Genomic DNA, 24,147 nt, shown 5'->3' with positions numbered 1-24,147 from the left:
CCTAAGGATGATGGCAGCGGCAGAAGGATTGAAGGCAAGGACAGATGTGTTTGATCACATTTGTTTCCCCCAAAATATACAATGCCTGGTGAATACTATTACAAGCAAGAATGGTAATAATATTTTCTGTCTCCTGCATTAGACTCCATGAACTCTCAAGTGACTGTGAGGAGGACGGTTTGAGAAATCCTGTACAATAGCCTCCATGAAATCAGTGTGTCTTCCTGTTTTTGACCATGATCCTCAATAAGAAATGCCTTTTACATCACAGTTCAAACTGAATTTCACTGAATTGTGTTAAAAACAAACAAACAAACTTCCCTAGACCACTAACTCCATGACGGTAGTGACCGGACTGTACAACTCTTGATTATCACTATAGCTTCTATGTCTGGCATAACGCTTGTCCCATGGTGGGCCCATAATATTACTATTATTACAAGTAAGTATTTACTGAATGAATCGATAAATTATTCAAATGCCTTGCAAACTACAAAGAGTTGTACAGATGCAAACAATTGCTGTTAGCAACCAACTTCAACTTATGAAGACTGTGTGTTAGATAAATCACCAGAGCTGGCAGTGGGAGTGGATGCTGAAGGCAGAGTAGAGTTGGGTGGGTGGGTGCCCAGTACACTACATTGGAATGATTCATACTACTTCCTGGGCCACAGTCCTTCCCCACAGCTGCAATTCCTCTTTTACAGACCATGAATAATTTCAGTGGTATCCAGGAATCATGATTCAGAAACTGGAAGTGAGAGGGTTTTCTTTGATGGCTGGAAGATTCCATCGCAAAGAGAGTGCAGCAAATGCACAAGGTAGTTTTTCTCTCTGAATAGAGACCTGGGTTTAAAAAAGACACTGCTGTAGATATCTTGAAAGTGCATCTGGCTCAGGGATGGTCACCAGGGACCACTTAAGCCCATCATTTCCTCCCTGCCTCTTGAAGCTTATTGATCAGTATCAGTTGCAAAGCCCTTCCCACATGTTCTCTGTAACCAACGTTCTCTAAGTAAACAGCCAAGCCAAGGAAAAAACTTTAAAATGCGCAGTTTGCCCAAGATTAGCAATGCTAACTGGCGCTGAGCAATGACTTCCGCCCAGTGTCAATAATCCTGCAAAGTTTAAGGACTCAGATCTCATTTGAAGAAGGGCTTGTCAGAAGAAATAATGATTTCCTGTCTTTTTCAAAGAGCCAGAAACCTTCATGATGGATGAAGTCATCATTAAGGATCTTTAGTTCAGGATTGCTCTAACTGTTTAACAATTATAGATGACTGGCGGGGGGGCGGTGGGGGGGAGGCGGTGGAATTTCCAATACCAATCACACTGAGACTTTTTCATTCAACAAGCAAGCTGAGAATTAAGACCATGTTCTAAAGAGTCCTTAGGGTTCAAGATTAAGGGACTTTGGGAACACACAGACCTGGGCTGGATTCCAGTCTCTTCCCTGTGCCTTTTAAGTAATCACTTTGGTCATGTGAGCCTCAAGTTCCTAAGCTATAAAATTTCAAAATAAAATTTCTGAAGATTAGAAAAAAAATATGGAAAAGAATTTAGCACTGTACCTGGCACATCGTAAGTGTTGAATAAATAGTTGCAGTGGTGGTGATGATGATGATGATGATGATGGTGATAATCCTTATTATTATTTTGCTTTAAAGAAACATAAGCTCAGGTTCATATTCCAAATCCAGTTGATGAGTTGGATTCCCAAATAATCACAATGCTAAGCCGTATTTGAGAATGACTAGTACATTCCTATCTTCTAGCCTTTATCTAAGCTGTTCCATCTACTGGAAAAGACCTCTCACACCATGCTCACCTTTTCATATACAGCCAGACTTAATTTCAAGTGCTGTTATTCTACTGGGCTCCCCTTGGTTGCTTAAGTCAAGCAAGTTGTCCTGCAAACCCTCTGCCCCCCACCCCCACCCTTTGTTTGTGTAAGTCCCCCTGTAGCCTTTCAATAAACACTGCTGTCTACTTGAGCTAATTTGAGTGAGTTTGTGCTTCTTGCAAACCAAAACAGGTTTGATTCAGGTACCACCAATGAATGTGTTTTTAAACATAGTAAGTGTGATGCTGTTGGAAACACAAAACAGGATGGAAGCAAGCCAGGAAGAGGGTGAGATGTGAGTCACAGACTGATTACCCAGAGACCTCTGTGGAGAGAAAGAGAAATGAGAGAAAAGACTGGAAACATGACCAATTTCAAGAACTTAGATAAGTTCTTCTTTCATTAAAAGAAACCGCACTACTGTTGAGCATCCGGTGTGTGTGGCCAGGCACTATGGAGGCTTTGAGAGAGGATACAAAGAAGAACAAACACAACCTCCGCCCTTTGGGAAATTACGGTTCCACCTAATCGACTATTGAGTACAGATTAAGTGCAAGGACGATTATCTTGCAGTTCTTTCTCTCAGGGGTCCTAAAGCCTAAGATGAATGAGTCACACAAGATCAGATCAAATAACATATTCAAAAGTGCTTGGTAAATGGAAAATAGCTTTGTAAATATAATTGACATTAGTATTCAGACCAGAAATAATAACAGTCTACAATTATGGAGAAACTACTGTACCAATCAAAGTAGCAAATCTTTTATATGTATTTATTCTTTGAAAGAAAGTAGGTACTATTATCCCATTTTACAGATAAAGAAATGGAGCCTCAGAGCAGCCAAGTATTTGTGCAAAGTCATGAAGCTAGTAGCAGAACCAGGAGTAAACCCGCATTTATGTTTAGCAGATTTTTGACAGAAGTGTGAAGTTAATTCAATGGGTAAAAGATGATCTTTTCAATCAATAGTAATGAAATAACTGGATATCTAAATAAAAAAGCGATCTTGACCTCTACTTCACATCATACACAAAAAGTACCTTGAAATAAATCAAAGAGTTAAAAGTAAAAGCTAAAACTACAAACTTCTAGAAGAAATCATAGGAGAAAATATTCATGACCTCGAGATAGCCAAAGATTTCATGGACAGAACACAAAAGCATATACCATAAGAGAAAAAAAACTGATAAATTAGACTTTGTAAAAAAAAAAAACAAAAAACAAACTTCGGAACTTCAAAAGACGCTTTTAAGAAACTGAAACAACAAACCACAATCTGTAATATTTGTAATGCAAATACTAGATGAAGGGCTTTTAACTAGAATGTATAAAGAACTCTGAAAATTCAAGAAAAAGAAAGTAACTCAATAAAAAAATCAATGGACTGAAGCTTTGAACAGACCCTTCAAAAAAGATGCCAACAAACATATGAAAAGATGTCCAACATGATTAGTTATCAGAGAAATACAAATTAAAACCACTGTGAGAGACCATTTTACTCTGAGAATGACTAAACTCGAACTACTGACGATACCAAATATCAGTGAGGAGGTGAAGCAACTGGAACTTTCAGATATTCCACTTTAGGAAATGGTTTGGCAGTTTCTTATTAACTTAAACATACACTTATTCTATGTCCTTTCACTTGTAGGTATTTGCCCAAGAGAAATGAAGGCAGATGTCCACAAAAAGATTTTTACATGAATGCGCACAGCCGCTTTATTCATAATAATCAAAAACCACTAAACTCAAATGTCTAGACAGATTGTGGGACATGCATACAGTAGCACATTACTCTGCAGTAAAAAAGAGCTATTAATATGTGCAGCAACACTGATGAATCTCAAAAACTTTAGAATGAGTGAAGGAAGTCAGGAACAAAATACTATATACTCTATGATTCAATCTATATGAAATTCTGGAAAAGGCAAAACTAAGCTGTAGTGACAGTAGGTAGATCAGCAGTGGCTCAGGGTGGGGTGGGGGAAGATGATTGGCTGGAATGGAGAGGTAAGAATTTTTACAGTGATGGAAGTGTTCTAAATCTTGATTGTGGCGGTGGTTGCATGATGGTTGTATGGGTGTACACATATGTCAAAATTTATCGAGCTGCGTGTACTCTTAAAATGGGTGCATATTAGTACATGTAACTCATACCTCCAAAAATGATTTAAAATAGAAAAAGAACCTTGAAGCATGGTGAATTTTTCCACAGGTGCTGTGGCAGAGAGGGCCTCCTTGGGTAGACATACTGTGGAAGACATGGAAGTAGGCAAGGGCTGGAAACCTTCAGGGAACAATTTAGTTTATAAAGTCACTCTCCACTTTGCAAAGACCATTCACGCACTTAGAGTTTGCAATCCGTCCTCAGGTCCCCTGTCATTATGAAGTGCTGGCCTGGCAGGAAGAGAGCTGTCCAAAGGACAACAATGTGGAGAAAGAGGCCTTTTTTTCCCACTCGCTCCCTGGAACCCAGGACAGATAATTTGATTTAGTTCTGAGTTCTCCATAAAAACCTTCATGGCCTCTCTCCTCCTGCCTCACGTCCCTACCTCCCTTCCTTAGGAGTCTGTCTCTCTGGCTCTCACTCAGATGCCAGGGGCCCCTCACCAGGTTGCTGGGCTGCACAGAGACTGTAACAGCCATCCAAGCGCTGCGCCTTCTTCTTCAGCGAGGCCATAGGAAACACTGGATGGAATGAATCTTGCCAGTCACAAGTGGTCAGACATTGTCATAACTACTGTTCTTTTAAAAAGCTGGAAAGTTAGGTTAAGGAGTTTGGGGCTATTATTAGCACCAAACACTATAAAAGGAAATGCCACTGACAATCTTAGATGTCTGTATTTTTATATGGGATAAATCAAGCTCGTTTCTTAGAATTCCCAGTCATAAGAAATCCTTTATAAAAATACTACCTCACGTCATACCCTCAAGCCCAGCTTAACATTGCTGAAATCCTTTGGGATTATTCAAGTCAGGACTGACTGGGACAACTAAGATTGTATATTTAGCCCATTCTTATGGCTGCCCCCTTCTGAATTGCTCAAGTCTGTCCTACCAGAGGAAAATAATCAGTTATTCAAACTACATACAAATATTTATTTGTAGTCACTATGTGGAGGCAGCTTGGCAAAGGGGTTGGTATGCAGGCTCTTAGACTTAGTCAAGGCTGGTCCCTGTGTGGCATCAGGCAAGTTGCTCAACCCTTCTGAGCTTCCCCTACAAAATGGGTTGTTGTGAAACCTTTGAGCTAATGCCTGATGTCTGGCACTTAGTAAATTTTCAGTAAATGTTAATTCATTATTACTATGTGTTTAGTCACGTCTCATCATGGGGACTGCAAAAGTGTGGTTTTGTCTTGGGGAATTCTACACTTTATCTTCATACACAAAGCATGCAGACAGGAAAATAAAACAACAGAAATAATGAGATCTTGTGTTGGTGGAGGTGCTAAAAACCCTGCACTTTAGTCTTTCAGACGCCGCTGGCCCAGAGCTTCGAGCTGTATTGGTGAGCAATTTGTCAGTGTGTGTCAAAAGTCTTTAAAATATGTTTGCTCTTAAGGAAATAATTAAGCTTGTGAACAAAGATTTAGCCTAGATATTACTTAGAGTAGCAAAAATTTGATAACAGTCTAAATATCTAGCAACAGAAGTTCACTGCACATTTAGACATTACAACTGATGAACATTTACACAGAGCAGGTCACAAAACAATATGCACAATACGGGTCCATTTCAAGGGCATCACTTGATGTAGTGTTTTGATGAAGAATTTCTTGTGACCGAGAAGGTTGAATTATTCCCATATAAAAATACAGATATACAGGTATCTGTATACATATATAGAGAAAAGATCTATAGACTTTGGCTTAACACAATGGTTTCACATGTGTGTGGCACTTTTGAGTTGCTTTTTTTTTTTTTTAAAGATTTTATTTTTTCCTTTTTCTCCCCAAAGCCCCCCAGTACATAGTTTTATATTCTTCGTTATGGGTCCTTCTAGTTGTGGCATGTGGGACGCCGCCTCAGCATGGTTTGATGAGCAGTGCCATGTCTGCGCCCAGGATTCAAACCAATGAAACACTGTGCCTCCTGCAGCGGAGTGCGCGAACTTAACCACTAGGCCACGGGGCCAGCCCCTTGAGTTGCTTTTTTGTTTCGCTTATTTGTATTTATATGGAGACACATTGCTTTCATAAAAGAAAAAAATCCCCCGAAATTAGAAAAATAAGCAGATCCACCAATTTAGAAAACAGAAAGAGAGAACAAATACAGCACAATAGTTAAGTAAGAAGTGACCGATTTTTTATTTGACATTTCTGAGAATTTTGTGCCTTCCCACAAATACACTGATTCACTGGGGCAGGCTTTTCTCCTCTCTACTCTCAGTTTTCCTTCTGTAAAATGCATGAGTTGGGCTAGGTCAGGGGTGGCAAATGACATTTACCTTGAGTGTCAACTTCATATTGTTGCTAGGAACTGCCAGGACCACCTCTGTGATGAGAAGGCATGTCTGAAAGAAGGCATGAGCTCTGCGACTAACAATATCTGCCATGGACAAAAGAATGAGGAATAACAGAGGAGAACCACGCAGTTCATACATGGAGACTAGAAAACTTTAAGATCTCTTAGAATTCTATGAGTCTGGGGTTCTGAAAGCAAAAATATTAATCTGAATATGTAAAGTCATAGGGGTTGGGGCTACCTCACTCCATGTATTCATTTTCTTTAGGTTGTACCAGATCACTAATTTTCCATCTTATTTCACAGAATTCAACTTGGGATTTACTGAAGGAGGAAATAGTCATGGCAGTTGTGTCTCCATTGTATTTCACCCATCACCTTCCATCCCAAGAACAAGGAATAAATCTGCAGTTGTTATTTCAACTTCTTCAATCTGAAACAATTTGAAAATCACAGCTGTTAGAGGCATAAACCTGATCCCAGCTTTGTCCTTGGTCCATGTCTCACGTTTCGTGGAATTCTCTAAAAGCCACACTTCTGGGGGTTGAGTTAGAGAAAGCCACTTCTCCTAATCATCACGCTCCCAGGAAGCAGAAATGCTGCGTGCTCATTCCCAAGGGGACTTCCCAGGGTGAAGTACAGCCTGTTCGTGTCTTGAGTCAATGGAACCAAGCCCCTAAGAGGGGTGCTGACATTCCTAAAGTCATACAGTAAGTTCAACTACTATCCAGCTTCAACCACTGCCAAGCAGACATGGATACTTTGGCAAATACCAGCATCTGGCTCCAAGCAGCTTGGCTATTTGGAGGAAGGGGCAGTCTGGGAGGCTTTACTGCATCTCAAGTTAACTAAGCTAATCTCCCCAAGCTTCCACAGAGGACAGCAGGCTGTATTCAGGGATCTCAGCAACAGCTGTGCCTTCCAAACCGAGACGCTGTTCGGAAAGATGAGCCAATTGTGGGCTGTGTGTTTCAGCAGGATTTGGTGGGCCTTTCCTAGTCAAATGGCCCTTTGTGTGCTTCTAAAAGGCAGGGCATTAACCTCACACGAGGCTAAAGCATGATGGATGACTTGGAGTTCTCAATTTACATTTGGCTGGTGGTCAGAACTGAACTGTCAAAATGCCTGGATATCTGATGGACAGTGCCCAGCTTGTTCAGACTTGTTTCTGATGGAGTGGGTTGATCTTGGGGTTTTTGCTCCATCCAGGTTTGAAAAGAGAAACAAGGCTGGACTGTTACAAAGCCTGACTCCAGAGTTCCTCTTGGGGCAGCAGAATTCAGTGTCCTGAATTGGTAGCCTCTATTATTATCTTCATTTATCTTCAGCATATTTTCCTACTTCTGGGTCTACTCCCACATCTACCCATCTGTTGCAAGGTGTGGTCCTGCCCAAGACTGGGGCATCCGGAGCACAGGGCCTGTGCTCAAGTCACTGCTAGCCAGCTTCATAAAGTCATCTTCTTGGTCCTGTTGCCTTCTCAGTAAGATACTTTGTAAGTGTGAAGTGCTTCTGGATTCTATCTGTGCTCTGGACTGTCTTCTCAGGCTAAGGGGAATCAGAAGTTGACCTGCTGTCATCCTGACTGTCACTGGCTTGTGCCATTATATGAGAGAGTTCAACACTCCCAAGCTGGAGCTAAGGGGTGTCTCACCCCATCCCTTCTCCCTCAAACCAGAGTGGAGAAGGGGCTGCTTCACCTTCTGGTGAAGAACTGAGCTTTGAGAGATTACAGAATGCTGCAGAAGTCTTGGTTCCCAACAAATGCTGTGGAGGAGACTCAGGGTGGCCTGCTGCACTCACCCCTTGACTAAGCCCAATGGGAAAACAAGTTATCATATGGGAGGAGCTAAGCTAAGTACCTGTGGTGTCACAAGAGGTTATGAGCCAAGAATCTAGGCATTATAAACCTAACAAAGGATCCAAGGGAACGAGCCCATATGGGTTCCTCTGGCCTGGCAGACCCTTCACTCCATCTGGGTGTTAAACCTGAGACGTTGTAGGCAGCCTCCCAAAGAAGGGAGGCCTGGGGTGGGGTGGAGTGTGGCTGCATCTGCCATCATGGATCCCCAATTCTATGCGCAGCCTTTGCACTGCTTGTGGGCTTAGACAATAGTAAATCAAAGTGAGAGCAACCCCACTAGAGTGAGATATTCTCTCACTTATCCTCAGACCCAACCAGCCTTTGTGCTCTGGCCTAACTCAGAGTAACCAAGAGAACCTCTTAGAAAGTTTAACTCATTGGAATCTTTTAAAAGATTCATGTCTTTTGAGCTCTGGCAGTGAATTTACTTGCAGAAATCTATCCTAAAGAAAAAAACTTGTCTTGGCTGTAAGGATGTCAGTGTTGGTAGTCACAATACGTGTCATAAACAATTCAAATCCCAATAGTAAGAGATTGGTTAAAGAAATTATAGTGTATCTATATAAGTAAACCATTAAAAGTTGAATTCTAGATTAATACTTCCTCGTGGAAGTACAACCCACCACCTAGGAAGTGTTCTGATCAAACCTGTAGATTTAACTAGCAATTTATAGGAAATTTAGAGGCCAGAGGAACACGTTAAATGACACCAAGGGAGTGTGATCAGGAAAATCACAATCAGAATATAAGTATTCCACAAAACAGACCTAGGTTCACCTTTAGCAACAAAAAAATACAAGAAAAAAAAAGACCTAGTAGGAACACATAGAGAAAAAGAGACTTAGGATACATCTGAACCAAATGCAATGAGCAGAACTTGCTTGAATCCTGATTCAAACATACAATTGTAAACAAAAAGGTCATCTATGAGACAATCGGGAAAGTTGAACGTTGGATATTTGATGATATTAATGAATGGTTGCAATTTTTGGTTATTTTTTAAAAGAGTCCTAATCTTTCAGAGATATATACTGAAATATTTATGGATAAAATGATATAATATTTGCAATTTTATTTAAAAAATCCATTGAGTGGTGGAGTAGGGCATATAGAATTGGTAATTCTTGAATGTAGGTGATAGGTACAGAAAGTTTATTAGAGTATTCCTGCTACTTTTATATGGTTGGAAGTTTTTCATAATAAAAATTTTTTTAAATTATGTTGTAGAGGAAAATCTAGTGTCATGGAAAAGTGTTTATGACATATTACATAAAAAGAAAGAGAGAGAGTCTACAAGGGAGTCATAGCTTAAGTCCCCCTGTGACCCCATTTTTGTAACTGTCTGGGTAGATATGTGAAAAAGCCTGTAAAATATGAATCAAAATGACTGATGAACTATGATTAATTCTGAATGACTGAATTACAGTGACATACTTTTTTATGGTGTTCACTTCTATGAATTTTTTACAATAATCATTGTTACTCTTATAAGCAGAAAACAACAAAAAGTCTATTTACAATCAGAAAAAATATATGCATAACTATATTTGCATAGAAAAAGTTACAGAAGGATAGTGCTTCTGGGTGACAGGATTTGGGGCATTTCTTTGTTTTCCTATTGCAAAGTGTACAATTTGTCACAAAAAGAAATTTAGAAGAGAGAAAACAGCTTTAAGTCATTTTAAGAAAGTGTTTGAATACTTCATAACTACCGATTTGTACATTCCATCTCTGTGCAAAATCAAGCTCTGCTCTGGCAGACCTGAGTTCTGCTTTTCCAACAAGGAGGAGCTGCTGATGTGGGACAAGTCAATTGCTCCTTTCTAGGTCTCAGTTTCTTCACCTTTCACCTAAGTTTTTTGTGAAGTTCAAAGGAGAAAGCAAAGTGTTCTGAAAGACTTTATCAAATGTGAGGAGTGGTAGTAGCTCGTCTTCTGCTGACCATTGTACCATCACATCTTAAGGAGAGAAAGAGAAGCTAAACCCTGGGGCAGGTGGACACTTGAGTGCAAACTTATTTCCCTCCCAACCATTTTCTCAAGGTTGGCCTTGTCCTAGCAACTTGGAGGATTTAAAATGGGTGTCCCAGAGACATTATAAAGTAGAGTGGGGAGGGGATGATGTGTGCTGTTGCTAAAAACATAAGAGGGAAACACGAGGACATAACTACTGCTCATAACATGCACCCAACACTGTGTATAATGGTTAATCCTCCTCAACAATTCAATAGGTTATGTACGATTATTATTATTATTGTTCAGAAAAGAGAACTGAGGCTCAGAGAGATGAAGTTACTTGTCCAATGTCACACAACTCCAAAGTGATGGAGCCAGGACTATTTCCCAGTTATTCTTGACCCTAAAATTGATTGAAATTTCTAAACATTATTCTATACAGCATCACTAGAGGTGAAAAACGTGCAGTGTAAAGAGTATTCACTGGGTTTCAAGATGTTGGCTGGCTCCTTGCACCACATGAAGGGGTCTTTTCATATGTCCCTGTGTTTGTCCAGCATAATTTGTAAGAAATGAAAACACACTTCCACAGCAAAAAATGCTTCCACTAGCTAACTGGCTCAAGGACCAGCGTAGATGTGAAGTTGAGCTCTGTGGTGAATGGAATCAGAGACTCAACGTCTGGTCTCTCTGTCTTCCTGTCTCTGCTTCTGTGTTGGCATCATTTGCTCCTACGAAAGATGAGCTTTGCCCAAAAGAGAGGGAACATGGCCATGGGCAGCTCCAATGTCACATTCTTAGAGAATCATTTTCTATAAGGAAAGCAAAGTTGCACCACCATGTGTACTTAGAAAAATCCTTGTGAAGGTTCTGATCAGCCTGAAGAATAGTGCACCCAACCCTGGAAACTTCACTGTGTACAGAGCCACTGTGTACAGAGCCCCAGAACTAATGGCTGCAAAGGATCCCCAAAAGGAACAGGTGGGGAGTGGTGGTCACAATAGAGGGAAAATGTAGGGGGCCCCCCATTATGCTCTGGAAGTAGTGACAAAATTAGGAATAAGTTGATGGTCCCTTTAACCTTGCAGATTCCTTTTATGTTTTCTTCCATCCTGAGCTAGCTCAGCCTTCTATATCTGATGCAAGAAAATCTATCAATCTGAGAGTTCCAGTTGAGGTGGATTTTACCCCAGAATTGTTTGTCAGCAAGGGCAATGTGGTGAAGCAGAAAAAGTGCTGAGTTTGGAGGCAGAGAGACTTGAGTTCAACTGTCAACTCTTCTGCTCACTTTCTGGTGGCCTTGGATAAGTAACTTCTTTAGGTCTCCAGTTTTGTCATTGGTTAAGTAGAGATGATAACCCCTATTTACAAGGTTTTTATGAGGATTGAGTCGAATAATCACTTAAAATACCAGATACAGGGGCACATAGTAGGAGCTCAACAAAGTGTAGCTTCTATCTATTAATAAATCCAACAAATATTTATTGAGCATGTAATACACTGCAGGCACAGTGCTAGGTGTTAGGGTCCATACACCAAGCAAGAAAGACAATGTTCCTATTCTCTTGGAGCTTCTAGCAGCGGGGATTGGTGGGGAGAAAATAAATAAGGAAACAAACAAGATGATTACAGACCGTGATGAGTGCTTTGGAAAAGTGAAATTATTTCTATGCTTATATTTATTATTAGTATAAAAACTCTCCTGTTCAATCTCTCTCCACCCCTTCATCTGTGTGTTGGGAGCCACTCTCAATGAGAGTTCAGTAATTACATTATGCTTGAGCTTGGAAATGCATCGAGCTGTTGGCTGTTATGGTGATAGAAGAAGAAAGAGAGAGGAAAGGAAAATGGAATGTTGGTGGGAGGAAAATTCTGACACTGTCCTTTGGGACATCCAATGCCATTTTGTGAATCATTGCCTGATGGGCTTCAGACTCAACTGAGGAGCCTTTAAAAGATCTAGACTCCCAGTTCCCATCCTTGAATATTCAAATTCTGGAGGCCTAGGCTGGTTTTTTTTTAAGTTCCCTAGTAATTCTTATGGGCAATCAGACATGGGAAGCACTGCTTGTCAGCCAGCCTGTAAATTCCATTACTCACTGAGGCTGAGAATACAGGGCTGAGTCTCTTATTGGGCTGGCACTATATGTTTATTTTTCCAGTTTCTAGGATATTTGCCCCAGTTGGCCCTCAAAAAGTTTAGAATCTAGTGGGAGACATAAATGAAGGTACTGTGGGAATATAAAGCAGGAAAACTAACTTAGTCTTTGAAGGTTAGAGAAAACTTTCTGTAACGGAAGAATTCTGGATGAGTTAGAATTCAGTTCAGCTGCATGTGACAGAAAACACAAAATTATAGTGAATTAAACTAGATAGAAATTTGTCTGTCATATGAGATTCTTGAGGAAAGTAATCTCATGCTGGTATGGTGCTTTAGACTCCTCTCTTGTTTTTTTTTTGCCATCCTCAGCATGAGGCCTATGTGGTCCAAGATGGTTGCTCAGATTCCAGTCATCATTTCTATATTCCTGCCAGTAGCAAGGACAAGGGGCATAACTTCTCCTTTTAAGGGTACATACTTTCTGGAAGCTGCACATGAAGCTTCCTTTGACATTCTACAATCTAGAACTTAAGTATTTGCCCACACCTTGCTTCAAGAGATGAAGTGTAGCTGAAAATCTACAGTCCTATTACCAGAAAAGAAAAGGAAAACAGCCATTGGAAGACTACTGGCAGATCTCTAAGCTGAGAGATGAAGAATAAGTAGCAATCAGGCAGGGGAAGTTACAAAGCAAAGACTGTCGAGAATGGGGACTGGTGTGTCCCCTTCAGCAGGAAGGGACACAATGCAGCACTTTTCCTTCTAAATGCTCTGCTCATCGTCCTTCATATTGTGTCCCAAAGTCCACCTAGAAGGAGTCTGCCTGCCCTAGCTATTCAGCGCTCAGATCTAAAATGACCTCTAAAATGACATCAAAACCCATCATGTTGCTGAAATCACGGCTGCTCAGAGATACTCCCTTCCTTCTAGTCTGTAAGAGAGCTCACTCTGAAATCTTGTCACTGAAATTTACTAAGACAAATTACTGACAGCAATCTGGAAGAAACTAGGATCCTAACACTTTCATATGATTAATTATGGCACATTTGTCTGAAGCAATATTATGCAAACATGAAAGATGGTCAGTTGTGAAGCTGTAGACTATGAAAAACAGCTCATTTAAAAATACTGAAGATATGCACAATTGTGTATATACAAAATTGTGCAAGTGTTGTGTTTATAATCATGTGGAAAAAAATGTATATGGACAAATACTAGAAAGACCACAAAATAAAAACAATTATTGGATGGATTAAAGGTTTTTCTTCTCTGAAAACCAGTGTATTATACTGTTTTCATAACATAAAATTTGTAATAAGTCTCACAAACTTTACTTACTGTCAAAGGTAGGTGTGCCTAAGAATCACCTGAGAAGCTTATTAAAAATGGAGATTTTCAGACTCTAGCCAAAGAGGGTGTGATTCTATGATTCTATAGGCTTGGGGAATGGTGGCATTTGTAGCAAGCACCCCAGGTCATTTTGTTGGAAGTAGTGCAGTGACCACATTTGAAAAACACCACTGTCACTAGTGTTTCGGAGACACCTAAAAAAGCATAGAATGTGGAAATTATTTGTGTCAAAGCAGCCTAGCTTTGTGTTGGGCTAAAGACTATGGCCAATATCCCTCTACCATTGTTAGGGAAAACAGTACGAAAGTTTAAAACAAAGACTCTATATTAACAAGAATGCTTTCTCTCCTTGGCTTGTAAAGTGAAATATCACTAAAAGGTACAGCTTTGATCATTTTTCTTTTAGTCTTCCAAGTAAACTTGAAACACTCCAGGTATTGACAGTTAATGTACGTCCAGTTCTCTTACAGTCCCCGCATGTCTGTAACTTAACCCAAGCCCTTCTAATAGGACTGACACAAGTTCAGCGATAATCTGCCTTTGTGAGTGAAGAATGACGATTTCAAACTCTACATCTGGATGACAAAGTCTGCATAAGCCAGCCCTCTGGATGATTCTATACTAGTTTTATTTGCTAGGGTGACCAGTTTGTCTTGGTTTGCCCAGGAATTTTCTGATTTTAGCACTGAGAGTCCCATGTCCTGAGACTCCTTGCCCCTCAGTACTGGGCAAATCAGGACAGTTGGTCACACTACACCTTTCCTTTGCCTATGACCCATGTAATTATGTATAGCTTAAAAGAAACAACATATTCCAGGAAGGGTTCTCAGCCTCCATAGACAGTGTCCCAGAGAACACAGGCAAAAACTTAGCTTTCTGAAGATCTTCCTTTGAAAAGATCACATGTAAGATGCTGTTCATTATTTTTAGAAATAAAACATTTCCCTGAAGTGGTTTCAGAGCCAGAGATATAAAGATGTAGCAAACAGCCCTCTCCCAATTTCCCTTTTTTCCTATAATCATCCATTACCTAGTGAAAAGTTTACTAAGATTTGCGTGTGTTTTAACATCCAAAAGGACACATGTAAGGTTGGTTCAGGTAGTTAGAATGCAGAACATAGAGATAAAGGGTAAATATGTCTAGAGGATATGGAATTTTTCATCAAGCAGAATTAGATAGAAAGTAACTCCTTCTACACCTGTTTTTAGAGAAGCGGTTTTATTGTGAAGCCTTTGGGATTTCTCTAAAATCCTAAAATGTTAAGATGATTCAGAAGACTAAAAAAGGATATGCCTCAGCAGAGTCTGTTCCAAAACATAGGACAGAAATTTCTCAGAATTACCCTGCCCACAGCAAAATTATATGGCTTTAAAATATTGCAAGTAGTTCATAGGATCCCCAGAATTTAATTTCAAAATCAGTTTCAAACTACAACTTTCCAAAGTAGCTTACAATTTTGGTTTAGGAATAATCTTACTGACAGCTGACTTACAGTTAGAAAAGTATACTTCTATGGGAATTTAGCACATTTGCCCACTTGAACTCTTGGGTGGAATATCAACTTTCATTAAAAGGCCAGTTTTGTAAAGAATGGCAATTCACAAGGACTATAAGTTCCAGTTCTTCAATCTTTTAAGACCATCAGGTATTTAACACAGAAAACAGTTTATTTAGCCACTGCCCTCTTTCAGTAAAGGCTTTAAGGTGATCAATGTAGAAAACCGTATGTGAAGTCAACAATTGAAAACCAAAGCCACCAGCTATGATTGTATTAGCATTTTCCAAAGTGGGTTCTGTGAGATGTTAGTGGACATCATGTTAAAACAAAACGGAGGGGGCCAGTCTCAAACTAAATATGTTTGGGGAGCACTGCAATAAGCAGAGTTCCACATCTTTCTTCACTGCAAGACTTTTGAGAACCTTTACAATGATAATGGGCACTAACAGTGTCCAAGTTCGGGGCATAGCATGTGTTTCCCAAACTTATTTGACCAAATATTGTCAGAATATCTAGAAGGCTTGGGTTCCAACTAACATACTTAGAGAAATACTGCTCTTGCCTTTCTAAATTTGATAACTTAGCTATTTGAAAGTTGGAACAAAATCTATTTTTAGTTTATTTGCAATGAAAACAGTTTTTATTTACAAATAGCCAAAGCAGCTTTGTCCGAAACACAGAACAGTTTGACATTCTAAAGACATTAACATTTCAAAATACTTTTAAAGGGGGCTATTGTTATTACAAATATCATTACTTCCAATTTATAATAAGAACAAACAGGGCAGTGAGACTATTAGAAAGTGATTATGGCTTCAAGCTTAGAGAATTTCACTTTGATGACTTGGAGAGGCAGATGAATCAGTGCCAATGGGGCAGGGTTTTGTTTAGTCTGTGGATCTCTAGTCAAAGCCAACAGTGGTTTGAAGAGCTATAAATGAGCACGCTTGTCTGCAATTGGGTCCTTTTCTACATAAGAGCTACCCATATATCCCAGCCCAAATTATACTGTATCTGTAAAGCAATTTAAACTTCTGACTTCTGATCCCAGCACTGAGGAAGAAGATTAAAGGAGATGCCCACTCTCAAAAGCCATTGAAAAGATGATTTGGGAAGGAATTGGTGGTGCAAGGCTAGACTGAAGATAGTTAGGAAACACTGACCTTTGGTCTATATCGTTCCACTTTCTTACACAGGGATCCCCCAACCAAATTGTCTAAAAGAATAAGGTCTGTGATCAAAACCCAGTTTAGCCACTAAAGTGTTATTAAATTGAGACAGAGTAAAATGGGTCAAATTGTCGCATACTTTTTTCCTTCATGGTGTAAACATTAAATGTGAAGACAATCAATGTTGCTTTAATTCCAATGTGAAGTTACGTGTTTGCTCTCCACCAAGAAATTCAAGTGTTGCTCTATAACTACATTGAAATGACATTGCACAGAGTAATATGGAATATGAAATATGAAAATAAAATTTTTATTGGGAAGAGGAAATGTTATGTACATTTAAGTATAGGATTGATGAAATTACATTAACAACTTTTGCTTAAGGAATAAATGTAGATTTAGTAAAGGAAGAAGTTGGAAGCTTAGAACAGGTTTTCATACACAATTTCCAAGCAGTTTTAAGTAACAAAATCTCAATTTGCATAAATTATACAGATCATGAAAGGAAAAGTGTATTGGTTTGTGGCTATTTCCCGTCATCAATTCACTTCATGCCTTGCAGATCTCTTTTATCCTGATCTTAACTCTGCTGGTCCTGATCCTGCTGTAAAAAGTTCTCTCCATCAATAAGTGGGCACTTACCAAGAGGTCATTTAACAAACAGGATTTTTTTGCTCATTGTGAATTAAGTAAATTCCACATGCTTTTATACGAACTCCATGGTTTTAAAGACAGCTGCTTGAAGCAGATCTGGAAGAGCTCTTCCATTTTGGAAAGTGCCTATGTCACATGTACACATGTGTAAAGAGTGTGGAAATTGCATTGGAATATGTGCACAACATCTTTGTTGACAGTTTTAAGTCTCATGTAAGCTAATATGATCTGTGCAGTTCTGCAGACTATTAGATAAAAATAAATACCTGCATGTGGTATGAAAACCATTCTCATTTTAACAATATTCGTTTTGCTTATTTCTATGCCCCAAACAGAAAACATCCAACAAGAACAGTTTTCTCTATGTTTATTTAGTTAAAGCAAAAGTAGAACAAAGCATACCAAACGGAAAAAGATATCCAAAAAAGATGATGAAAATGTTTAGGAACAGAAATGACTAATTTAGCTGAAGGAATTACCCAGGTGCCATTAAAACACATATGCAACTTATAATTGTTATTAGTGTGAATTAAATTTAGTCACTGAGTCCAAATTCACTAATAAAAGTTATCAAAATATTTTCAAAATGTTACAACTGATAACATCTATAAGTATTACATAAAAAACACACAAAAAATCATGTAAGAAAAATAAATAAATGCATCTTGAGATAAAATACAAGTGAGGATTCTGTATTTTGCACGTTCCAAGGTAAAGTAATGATAATATATGTTGATGCAAATTTCAGCCATAAAAATAAACTACTTCATATCTTAAATATTCCTATGATGAAACATCAGGACTCCAGTTTCACTAATCAAAAGTTTATGAAGGCATAAATTGCAATTGGTTTGACTCCTCAAATCATGGCTGAAAACTCTCAGCAAAGCATTCTAGGCTTTTTTTTCTCACACCAACTGACCCAGAATATATTTTAAGAAATGTTTATTTTCTGTGCATATTTGTTTTAAAATTATAAATTCCTGAGCACTTTTTCTTCTTCCTCCTCATCACTGTCAGTGACGTGGACTTGCTGGATGCTGGAGGGAGTTGATGTTGGGGCTGTGAAGACGTTTTCCAAGGCTCCAATGTCCAGCTGAGGTACGGGATTTAAGTACTCCTCCCCACCGTGGCCATGACTGTTATAGTAAGAGGTCCCATCCACGCTCTCACAACTCCGAGAATCTTCACTGTGCGTGCGTTCATCCGGGTAGTCTCTAAAAGGATAGTCTCTATTTAAAGCTGAAAACATAGCCTCGTGTTTTTGGTACCTGTCTTCATAATAACCAAGGCATTCTGGCATTGAACTTGGAAAATTTCCATAGCCAAAAGGAGGCCGACTATAAGGGCACGTGCTGCAGCAGAAAAACAAAAAAGGAATTAGATCATACCTTGTCCACATGTTGCCTTGCACACAGACTAACAGAGCAAGTTTAACTGCATCCTCTTTGGGGCCTGGAAAGTTCCCAAGATAACTTTCTGCAAACACTTCATGTATTCATCTGCTCTTCTCCTACTACGTAGTCCTGACATAAAATAAGTGGCAGAGTAAGCTTGTGACTGGAATACTCACCAGCACTATTATTCCATTAGCACAGTCCATTCCAGCACATTACTCCACCCCAGCCTTAGGCTTCTTACCTTTTGATAGCCTTGATAAAGAAAAATTGCTTATCTGGGCCTTTCTCTCACTATGCCTTATACCATGTAAGGTTTTAGAAACGCAGGCATATGTTGTTCTAAGCTAACAATGGACAAAGTAAGCAGTACAGCAATTGTTCTTACTAGTATTTGAAATAAAGCTTATGAGGAGGAAACTGGGTTGAGATCAAGAGCTCCTGGCGGGGGCACTGGAATGGAAAATAACCACCTAACTTTTTAATTGACACTAATAACAAAGTAAATTAAAAACACACTAACTACTAGAAAGATTTAGAACTGATACTAAACTGTGGTTTTTAAAAGATCTTTTCCAAAAAACTTTTGGAGGGCAGGATTGTGAAAAACTGAAAAGATTATTTTGCTGTTTTAAAAACTGATGATTTTTTTAAGGGAAGTCTAAAAATCCTGGCTTTCAAACCCACTTGTCAATTTTTTTTAAATATTATTCTCTCTTTGAAAGGCACAGAACAGGAATCATAGGAACAGGTATATAGAAAAAGTCCAACCAAGAGTTCCCTGGGCTCACAGACTCCATCTAGTGACAGATAACATAAAGATAATGACCGCACTCATTAGCAAAACCCATTGCAAGTCGGGTATTCTATTTCATGCTCCCACATTTTTTTAAAAAAAGGTCAATTTCACTTCCTTCTCTTTAAAAACATAAGTATGATCGACACGGTAGACCATACTGTCCCAAACTCTTTGAAAATATGGGGTGTATCTTTGTGGTTTAATGCCCCAGCCCCAAATCTCCAAGTGCTAGGGACCTTGCCAATGTTAAATATCAAATATGAGGCAAGGTTTCTAAAATGTTTCAGGTTTCCATTCCTATTGTCACATCCTCTTCCAGGCATTTTTAATTTAATACATATGTCCTGAATACATTGTACCTCCAGCTACGACTTTGCTCCTGTAGGTCCTTCACCTTCAGGGCGCTCCATCCATTAAATTCCACAGATGCTTTAAAGAGGTGCTCAAATCTACCTCCTCCACAAAGCCCTCCCTTCAGCTACAAACAACTCACCCAATAACTGTTTTTTTCAGCACTCAATGTAGGCAAGACACTCTGCAAGGCTTGGTGGAGAATTAAAAAAAAAAAAGATCTAAAATCTAGGTATATCTTAGACATGTGCTAAAGGCTACAAAGCAAACACCACACAGCTACTATATTGGTGTGGTAAAGGCAAGTTAGTGTCATATCCAGAGAACAAAAAGCTCAGTTAAGACAATGGTCACCCTAGAAGGTTACATGGATGAAAATGAATAACTACAAAAGCATTATGGTGTAGTGAGAAAAGCATCAATTAAAATGATTAGAATAATAATATTAGCTAACATATAATAAGCATTTACTATGTTTTCCAGGTGTTGGTGAAGGAGTTTATATGTTATCTCAATTATTCCTTAGAACAACCCTATGAGATAGATACTATAATATCTCCACTTTACAGAAAAGCAAACAAAGACTTAAAGAGACTAAATAACTTGCTCAAAGTCACATGGTTAGTAAGTAGTAGAACAGAATCAGGCAATCTGACTCTAGAACTTGTTCTCCTAACTACCATGCCATGCTACCTGGGCGCTAGTTCTAGCTGTGCCACTTACAAACTTGATAACCCTAAGTGAATCTTAATTTATCTCAGCCTTAGGTCCTTCTTACATAAAATAGGGATAATATTGCCTGTTCTGCCGACTTAAAAGGTCTGTCATGAGGAACCTGGAAAAGGATGTATACAAGTGCTTTGGAAACTAGAAACGTTTTCAATGTATGATTAGTCCTACAAGAAGTTACATTTAATAATGTATTCATAAATACACACATACATTCACATTTTGCTTTTATTTTTAAAAAGAAAGAATACAAAGATAGAACAAAATCTAATTAAAATGGTTATATATAGGAGGAGAGAAGGCAGAGAGGAGAAGAGAAAAGAAGCTAGACTTCTCAGAATGTACTTTGTATTATGGTTTTGACTTTGAAACCATGTAAATATTTTACATAACTTTAAAACAAATTTGATTTCTTAAAAAGTAATCCCTAAAAATTGAAAGCAAATGAAAATAAATGAACCCAAGTTTATATCAAGTTGTAGTTGCCTTAACTAGACAGAGAAAAATTACTACAAGATCATTTAAATCCTTCCTGATAAGATATACCCGAAAGAGAAAGAGAATCACAAACAAGTCTTAAACTGCATTCAGTAATTTTATTGTTTGTGATATTGCTGCACTGAAACTATTGATATCATTGTTTTGAAACTATACTCTCTCTCTTCATTTTTATATACATGTATGTATATCAGAAACAAAACATGTTTAGTAGGATTAAGCAAATAAGTAATTATGTTATTATCATTAGGAACCAAGATTTTTAGGAGGAAAAGATACTAGCACATAAAATCAAAGATCTCCATTTGAAACTCTATAATATCACAATTTATTTTGGAAATACTAACAGAAACACAAACTATTTTTCTCATTCAAAAAAACACATATTATCGCATATTTTCCACTGAAAAGGTCTAGATAACTCCATTAACTCAGTAGCAGTAAGCACTCCTATTGTCCAAATTGTGATTTCTAAACACCACCTTTAGTAAAAGGAACTTGGACTTTTGGGTAAAACGGCTGATTCCAGCTTGGCATAGATAATGAACAAGACGAGCCTGGGACATATTGTGCCAGAAAGCAAAAAAACCATCAAAGATTAAGGACATAGGAGCCAACTTGCAGCAAATTGGACAAAAAAGGGAAAATTTGAGCATCAAGTGATATAATAAACAATGACTACAATGTATCAAAACATACCAAATATGTAAAAATCCACTTCTTCATAATGATATTCCCAAAACAAAACAAGACTCACTGATATGGGCAAAGACTCAAGAGTTTACCCTGCCCTTCCCGTATTTTAGAGTAACCAAATAGTTGATGAGGGAAAGTTTTCCTTCGTGAAAGAATTCCAGCTAATGAATGAAAGCACATCAAATCAGAAAATTACCACTTTGCAATCTCGTGGATCTAGGCAACAATAACTATAGCTACTAAAATCATTACCCTGGTATTTCTCAACCTTAGCTGACCTTTAGAATCACATGGGGAAACTTTTAAAGAATACTGCTGCCCAGGTCCTAACCCCCCTACAGATTCTGATTTATTTGGTCTGAGCTCTTCAAGTGATGCTACTGTACCACAAAGAATTGAGGAGAAACACTGCTTTAGATGAAAGGTTGATGGGGAAACTTATAATCAGACTGATAACACCTGAACCTCCAGACCATTCTTAACATCACTAATAGAGAAAAACAGACTTACGTACCTCTTGATGTGATACAATACAAAGTACACAACACCACCTGTCAGGTATCATTGCCAAAAAAAGAAAGAAAATAAAGAAGAAAAAACAAATTGAACCTGACTCTAATCAAGTTGCAAGATCTAACTACCATTTTACAGGAAAGTTGGGTGATAGGGAACCATGTTAAACAATACCCAAGAATGTAATATGCCAAATCCAGGATGTGGATAATTTCTTGTTCCTTCAATAAATACATAGCATTAAAAAAATAAGAGTCTAGAACACTATTGTAGCATAAAAGAGGCTTACAGACATAACCACATCCAATGTGTCCTTGGATCCTGTTTTACACAAACCAATTGTGCAAAGACAGTTTTGAGGCAATGGAGGAAAATTAAACAGACTAATTGTTGAACGACAATAAGAAATTATTAATTTTTCAGGTATGAAAATGGTAGGAGGTTTGTTCTCAAGTCCATAAGTAGTAAGTATATATACTGATATATTTGCAGGTGAAATTACATGACATCTGTGATTCACTTTAAAATAATTAAGACACTTCCCCTCAAAAAGTAGTGAACCAAGAATAGCTAAAATGTTGACAATTATTGAAGCTGGGTGATGGGTACATGGCAATTCATTATACTTTTCCATCTGCTTTGCATATGAAAATATCTATAACAAAATGGTAAATAAGGCAAAAATAAAATACTATTTATGGTTTCTCTCACTTAGTGATATGCATGTAAGGTTCCTCCACGTCTTTTCACAGCTTGATAGCTCATCTCTTTTCAGCTGAATAATATTCCATTGTTTAGATGTACCACAGTTTAACTACTCACCTACTGAAGGACATCTTGATTGCTTCTAAGATTTGGCAATTACGAAGAAAGCTACTATAAAAATCCATGTTCAAGTTTTTGCGTGGACACAAGTTTTCAATTCACTCTGGTGAACACCAAGGAGTGTGATTGCTGGATCATATGATGAGTATTTTTAGTTTTGTAAGAAACCACCAAACTGTCTTCCAAAGTGGTTGTACCATTGTGCATTCCTGCCAGCAACTAATTCAAGTTTCCTTTGCTCCACGTCACTGTCAGGATTTGGTGGTGTCAGTGTTTTGGATTTTGGCAATTCTGATAGGAATGTAGTAGTATCTCATTGTTGCTTAAATTTGCAATTCCCTAATGATAGCTGAAGTGGAGCATCTTTTCATATGCTCAATTGCCATATGTACATCTTATTTGGTGAGGTGTCTGTTCAGGTCTTTTGTCTATTTTTAATTCGGTTGTTCATTTTCTTATTGTTGAGTTTTAAGAGTTCTTTGTGTATTTTGGATAATGGTCTTTGATCAGATATATGTTTTGCAAATATTTTCTCCCAATCTGTGGCTTGTCTTCTCATTCTCTCGATACCCCATTGTTTAACACAGTAATTTTGTAGTAAGTTTGAAATCAGGAATTGTGAGCCCTTCAACTTTGTTCTTTGTCAAGATTGTTTTAACTATTCCAGGTCACAATTCCTTACGAATTGTAGGATTAGCTTTTCCATTACTGCAAAAAAAAAAAAAACCACTGGAATTTTGAGAGGGATTGTATTGATTCTGTAAATCAGTTTGGGAGGTATTGACATCTCAACAATATTTTCTTCCAGTGAATGAAAACAGATACCTTTCCATTTATTTTGGTCTTCCTAAATTTCTTTCAGCAAACTTTGTAGTTTTCAGTTCACATGTCTTATACCTCCTTGGTTAGATTTACTCTGAGTATTTTATTCTTTTTGATGCTTTTGTAAATGGAATTGTTTTCTCAATTTCCTTCTTGGATTACTCATTGCTAGTATATAGAAATACAAGTGATTTTTGTATATTATACCCTGCAACTTTGCTGAATTCATTCATTAGCTCCAACAAAGTTTTGTGTATTCTTTATGATTTCCTATATATAGGATCATGTGCTAATAAAAATAATTTTATTTCTTTTCTATGTTGGATGTCTTTTTTTTTCTTGCCAAATTGCTCTGGGTAGAACTTCTGGTACAATGTTGAACAGCAGTGGTGAAAGCAAGCATCCTTGTCTTGTTCCTGATCTTAGGGAGAAAAGTTTTTGGTCCTTCATCGAGTATGATTTTAACTGTGGGTTGTGATAAATGCCCTTTACCACATTGAGGAAGTTCCCTTCTATTCCTTGTTTGCTGAGTAAGCTTTGAAATCAGGAATTGACTTTTATCATGAAAAGGTGTTGGATTTTCTCAAACGCTTTTCTGCATCAATTGAGATGATC

General features: G+C 38.2%; 1 protein-coding gene across 2 annotated transcripts in view; it reads right to left on the bottom strand.

Annotated features, from left to right (window-relative positions):
* Nucleotides 1-17,253: 17,253 nt before the first annotated feature.
* The window catches only part of SOX30 (SRY-box transcription factor 30), a 37,374-nt gene continuing 30,480 nt past the window's right edge, over nucleotides 17,254-24,147 (bottom strand). The window contains exon 5 of one of the 2 annotated variants that reach the window (XM_044777734.2): nucleotides 17,254-18,257. In XM_044777734.2, coding sequence (XP_044633669.2) covers nucleotides 17,876-18,257 — 382 coding nt within the window. In that variant the 3' untranslated portion in view covers nucleotides 17,254-17,875. The remainder of the gene's footprint in view (nucleotides 18,258-24,147) is intronic. The other variant, XM_070518175.1, reaches the window with a different exon arrangement.

The sequence above is a fragment of the Equus asinus genome, chromosome 9 (genome assembly GCF_041296235.1).
Source record: "Equus asinus isolate D_3611 breed Donkey chromosome 9, EquAss-T2T_v2, whole genome shotgun sequence".
Taxonomy (NCBI): Eukaryota; Metazoa; Chordata; class Mammalia; order Perissodactyla; family Equidae; genus Equus; species Equus asinus.
Note: the sequence above shows the minus strand (reverse complement) of the source record. Positions and strands in the feature narration are given on the sequence as shown.